This window comes from Delphinus delphis, chromosome 16 (assembly GCF_949987515.2).
Source record: "Delphinus delphis chromosome 16, mDelDel1.2, whole genome shotgun sequence".
Lineage (NCBI taxonomy): Eukaryota > Metazoa > Chordata > Mammalia > Artiodactyla > Delphinidae > Delphinus > Delphinus delphis.
Window position 1 is genome coordinate 332,586 of NC_082698.1, and position 5,656 is coordinate 338,241.

The 5,656-nt window shown below is 64.3% G+C and overlaps 1 protein-coding gene across 1 annotated transcript; it reads right to left on the minus strand.

The window, feature by feature from the left end:
* On the minus strand, positions 1-4,336 carry PRAP1 (proline rich acidic protein 1). Its single transcript, XM_060033816.1, has 5 exons — positions 4,190-4,336; positions 1,736-1,802; positions 1,036-1,085; positions 400-503; positions 1-270 (listed from the first exon to the last, which is right to left on the minus strand). The coding sequence occupies exons 1-5, from the start codon at positions 4,195-4,197 to the stop codon at positions 47-49; spliced, it is 453 nt and encodes a 150-aa protein (XP_059889799.1). The 5' UTR covers positions 4,198-4,336; the 3' UTR covers positions 1-46.
* Positions 4,337-5,656: the final 1,320 nt, after the last annotated feature.

Here is a 5,656-nt window from a genome sequence, read left to right on the forward strand (position 1 = left end):
TGGCCGCCGCCTCTTTGCAGGGTTTATTTTTGCAGCTGTGGGGGGGTCAAGGCTCCCAGGGCTCCTCCTTGGGATGGTAGATGTGGTCTCGGTCCTCCTCTGGCCCTTGAAGCACCTGCTGAGGTGGCAGCACCCGAGCCCAGGGCCTTGCCTCCCCCTGGGCCTCCTCGGGCCAGTTGTGGTGCAGGCTGTCATGGTCAGGCTCAGGGCCCCACCTGGGGCTTGGGACACGGCCCAGGGTGTCCTCGGTCTCTGCCAGGGCCTCGGCACCTAGGGACAGACACAGGGAAGTGTGGCCTCAGTTTCCCTCCCGAGGCTTCACTCATCCAAGTCGGCCCCTTGCGAGCCCCCTGCCATGAACTTGCGCCCCTCTCCCCAGGGGACAGTGCCTGCCCTGACCTTGCCGCTTCTCCCCGGTGGTGGCCAAGAGCTTTGGTGCCATGAGGAACCACATGAGCTGGCTGTCCTTCTCCGGAGGCTCCACCGCTCGGGCGCCCCAGGCCCTGTAGCAAGAGCGTCTGGGTCAGGTCACTGTGTGCAGCGGGAGACCCCAGGACGACACCCCTGCCCAACCCCCAACCCAGACCCTCGGGCCAGGCGTGCCGACGTCGGGCCCGGGAAGGTCCCCGAAGGGGAGGCCTTGAGAAGGCTCCATGGGCTTGGCCGGGGCTCCCTCCTGTGCAGAGGTCAGCGGAGCCCAGTCTACAGGTGGTGCTGCGTCCTCCTGCCTGGCCGGCCGTCTCACATGGGTAGCGGAAGGGGGCACGGCTGGCTCAGTCTGCTGCCTTGGCCACCCCGGGCGGGAGCCACCCTGGAGGCTACGGGGGAGCAGGGGAGCTGGGCGGGGCAGGAGGGGGGACTGGATCCTCCAGGCCCCGCGCTCTGCTCGGTTGCTCACGGATCTCAGGGGCTCCCGTGCCTCCCCTCCCCAAAGCTGCTGGACAGGATCCCCCCTCCATGCATGAAGGCCCCCAGCTCAAGGCAGGCCCGAAGGGGGCACAGGGAAAGGCGCAAGAGGCTGCCGGGGGCACTCACTCCTCTGTGCCCTGCTCAGCCCCGGCTTTGCCTTTGGTCTGGACGAGGACCTGGGAGAGAGAGGTCGCAAGTGAGGCTCAGTGTGGTCCTCCAAGGGTCCTCCTCTGGGGACTGGCTGGAGTACATGTGGCTTTGGGGGAGACTTGGGGACAGCATGGGGTCTGTACTTGCACCACCTGTCCCCTGGGGGCCTGAGGAAGGGGGGCCGGTTCCTCTGCCCGTACTTCCTTGCGGGGCCAGTGGGGCAGGGGAGCAAATGAAACGGGTGACCCAGCCCAGTGACCGGTGCCCAGCAGCTGTGGGACAGCTGTGCTGGTCCTCCTGTGTCTCCGTCTTCGCCTGGCACTCCCAGGGTGTACGGCTGGTGAAGAACACGGCCCCAGCACAGTCCTGGCCCCTGGGCAGCCCTGCATGTGGAAGTGCCCTGGGCTTCACAGCACAGGTGAGCGTCATCAGGCCCCCTCCTCCACCTGGCTCACCTGGGGTGGTTGTGGCTTGTCCATCAGACCCCGCAGAGGGGCCGCTCCCCTCATCCTGAGGGTCCCCCCAGTGCCCACGGGCCCGCCCGGTGCACAGGACCTGCAATCCCATGGGTGCCACGCCTCCCCTGCCCTAGGCCAGCTGGTGCCTTTCTCCACCCCCTGCTGGTGGGGCTGAGGGCGGAAGCCACGGGGCGGCTGGGTGAGGACCCCGCACGTACCTGGGGGGTCCATGCTGAGCTCGCCTGTAGCAGAAACACAGCACCCAGGCTGGTGATCAGGAGAAGCCTGGGGGACCAGGGAGGAGAGTGAGAGACAGGCAAGGCTCTGCCTCTGCCCCGCGACCTCCAGACATGACGCCTGGCAGGGCTGGCGATGGTCCAGCCAGGGGGGCCAAGGGCCGGGTCCTGATCAGGTCCACAGGTGGTTTACTGTCCCCCACGTCACAGAGCAGGCCACGCAGGCACAGAGATGGGGCCTCCACAGGCCCACACCTGCTCCCGGGCCCTCGGACCCCACCCTGCAGGCCCGGGTTACCGCGTGGATCTGGTGGTCCCAGCGTTGCCTCTGGCTCCGCGGCCTGTGCCGGCCGCACCGTCGGGGCCTGGCGCAGTGGGGCTGTAGCACTGATGGGGCGCGGGCTTGGGCCTCAGCTGGCAGGCGCTCAAGCCCGCAGCAGCCCTGAGGCTGTGCCCGTGGCTCCTCAGAGGCAGGTAGCACTTCGCTCTGTCCCAGAGCCGTGGGTGGACGCCGGGGCCGTTACCTGGGCGGGAAGCCCAGGAGGGGCGGGGAAGATGGGGTGCTCCGCCGGGACACGTCTAGCCTGACCTCAAGGAGCTCGAGGACCCAGCCCAAGCAGGGGCTCTGAGGAGCAATGGCCGAAGGCAGGAAGTGTGGAGGGACGCACAGGACAGAAGGCGACTAAGGGACTCAGCAGCGAGGAGGCCTCACCCAAGACAGACCGGGTCGGGAGAGCAGAGGACGGCCGGGGCTGACTGCGGCGGGGATGCGTGGCGTTGGGTTACGGTACCCGCCCGTGCCTGTGCGTGTGCATTGCCGTGTGCGTGGTGTGGGTGTGCGTAGCGTGCGCGTGTGTGGTGTGCATGTGCCCCGTGTCTTTTGCATTATTAAAATACAAGACAACAGGCCCCCAGTGGAGTTGCTGGGCTGAGAGCCTTCATCACCAAACTGAGGCCTCAGTACCGGGTGGGCGCTGCCCTCCCCTCCCCTCCCCTCCCCTCCCTCCCCTCCCTCCCCTCCCCTCCCCTCCCCTCCCCTCCCTCCCCTCCCCTCCCCTCCCCTCCCCTCCCTCCCCTCCCCTCCCTTCCCCTCCCCTCCCTCCCCTCCCCCCCCTCCCCCCCCTCCCTCCCCGCGATGGAATATCCTGAGCCAGACAATCCGGAACCGCCAGGCGGCACTCGCGGCCCTGCCTTCCCCTGAAGGAAGGTGACCCGACCACAACCAGCGCCCTTCGCTTACAGGAACTTCCTTGTTCACCCCACCTCCCCACCCCCGGCCTGTAGAAGCCTTTCACTCTGTCCAGCTCCTTGGAGCTCCTTTCTGTCTGCTAGATTGGATGCCGCCCCGATTTCAATCGAGTTTTGCTTAAATAAACTCAGAATGTTTGACACGCCTCAGTGCATCTATCTCTCGGCAGTGTCAGTCCGTGGGCAGGAAAGTTTCTGCTCCGCAGCTGGGCCGGGCTGGGAGCACGTGGCTGGGGGGGAGGGGCCAGGGGCGGCCCATCAAGGCTTCCTGCCTGATGCCCCGATTCCAGCCCCACAAAGACCTTCGCTCCTCCCGGTGACTCAGCACTTTGGGGTGGAGGTTCCCTTGCACTCCCAGGGGGCAAAGGGCAGGGGCCTGCCCTGGACTGCAGGGCACTGGCCCAGTCTGGTCAGCTACCCTGCCTCTCCCCAGACAGAGGCTCTGGACACCAAGAGGTCCCCATGTCACTGATCAGCCCGCCCCTGGCCCACGCTGGGGTCCCTAGGAGAAACCCCCAGGACAGGAGGGCCGGGGAGAGCGCTGGCTTAGAGGGGGAGGGGCCCCCCACCCCTGCCACAGGTGGAGGGGGCGGAGGGAGACCCCCCTCAGGAGAAATGGCCTCTGACCTCAGGGTCCTGGAGGAGCCCCAGTGCTTCCCTGGGGCTCACACCCCAGCTCCCGGGGTGACGACCCCTTGGGCTCCAGCTGCCCTGCCCGCATCGCCCCCCAGCCTCCAGCCCCGGCTCAGCGTCTTGACCCCCACTTTCATTTCGTCAGTCACAGACCTGCCTTCTTTGGCCCTGGTGCCTCCCACCCGCTTCCAGGGGCTCCCGGGTGACTCTCCACAGGGTCAAGGGACCCCAAGGGACAGTGGTCTCTCTCGGGAGCCACAGGGGTGGCCTTTGGAGCTGGAGCCCAGGGGCTACAATCATTCTGGAGGACTCGGGAGGAAGAGTTCTGTCCCCAAGCCCTTAACACCCGGGAGGAGCCGGCGCTCCTGGGAACCAGCCAGACACTGGTTTGCAGACAGAGCCCCGACTCCCTTCTGAAACCGGCCTGCACTGGGGACCCAGGTGCCCCAGGGGCTGTTCCCTGAGTCCAGGGCTCCTGGACCCAAGTGACCACACAGCAAAGCTGTGGGTGGGGTGTTTGGGTGGGGACCCGGGTTTGCAGGCGCTGGGCATTACCTCCTCATGCTGGGGTCCCCTCCTCAGTGTAGACAGCGCTCTGGGGGACCTGCAGCTGCAGACCCAGCTAGCCAGCGGCCCAGGGATCCAGACGTCCGGTCCTCGTTCTCCCTGCCCTCTCCTCTCTCTCGAGGCTTTATGGCCCCTGTGTGGGCGTGTCTGGACAGAGGTCGGGGCCGGGATCCTGACTGGGCTGACGAGGTGACTGAGTCCACCTGTATGTCACACGCATGACCCTCCCCAGCACCCGACTTCTGCCCGCTACAGCCACCTGACGCAGCCCTACCTCCCCCCACCTCTCCACACGCGGGAACTCGCGCAGCCTCCGCCCCACCCTGGCCCTGGGCTCTGTCACCCAGGGGCATGGGACCCGAAGCAGGGCTGACTGCTTGGATGGAAGCCGGAGGGCGTCCCAGCCCACCCTGCCCTCTGGGCCCTCAGCTGCAGTTGCTGGACCCCTCGGATATATCACTGGTTCCCCAAACTTTTTTTTTTTTTTTGGCTGCACTGGGTCTTCGTTGCTGCGCGCGGGCTTTCTCTAGTTGCGGCGAGCGGGGGCTACTCTTCGTTGCGGTGCGTGGGCTTCTCATTGTCGTGGCTTCTCTTGTTGCAGAGCATGGGCTCTAGGCACGCGGGCTTCAGTAGTCGTGACACGCGGGGTCAGTAGTTGTGGCTCGTGGGCTCTAGAACTCAGGCTTAGTAGCTGTGGCGCACGAGCTTAGTTGCTCCGCGTCATGTGGGATCTTCCCGGGCCAGGGCTCGAACCCGTGTCCCTTGCATTGGCAGGTGGATTCTTAACCGCTGCGCCACCAGGGAAGCCCTCCCCAAACTTTTTAATGATCCAGTACCGAACCCAAGCAACATCTGACTCTCGATTCAATATTTTCATACGATTAACATACACAATAGCTTTTACAGTAAAAACACCCCTCTACGCGTTACACCTCTGACTGCACGGCGGGTGTAGAAGCCCCGACGGTGGGATCTACGGTTCCTGCAGCTGCAGCACCCAAACTCCCAAACCCCTTAAAGCCACAGAGCAGATCCAATCCTTACATCATCCTAATGAGGAATAATTATAACAGCGCAACCCACTCACCGCTGCTTCTCCGCGGGCCACACTGGCAGTGCGTGTTCTTACCGGACACCTTGATGTTGCAGGGGCTTAGAACTGCTCATGGCCTCACATCATCTATACTATTTTCCTTGGCACATTCAAATCACGCACGTATTCACAGCCGTACCATAATTTTAGCCCATGGCCTAAACCTTTCTTCCACTAATGGCGATGACGACTATTACCAAGGCTTACCAATGCAGCCCTGCCGCCAGCAATCAGTTTAATTAGAGAGTTATTTGTAGTAGTGACACCAAGTCCCCCTAAAGCCGAGTTCCCTTACTGAGTTCATGATTCGTCTCTCCACCCAAAACTTTATTCCCTTTCTTGTTCCCTCTGACCTCAATCCT

Bases quoted from the DNA above. Each gene is read 5' to 3' on its own strand.
- PRAP1 (XM_060033816.1), bottom strand. The intron at 1,086-1,735 runs GTACGTGCGGGG...TCTCTCTCCCAG, and splicing joins GCTCAGCATGGACCCCCCAG to GTCCTCGTCCAGACCAAAGG. The intron at 504-1,035 runs GTGAGTGCCCCC...CTCTTGCTACAG, and splicing joins GCTGAGCAGGGCACAGAGGA to GGCCTGGGGCGCCCGAGCGG.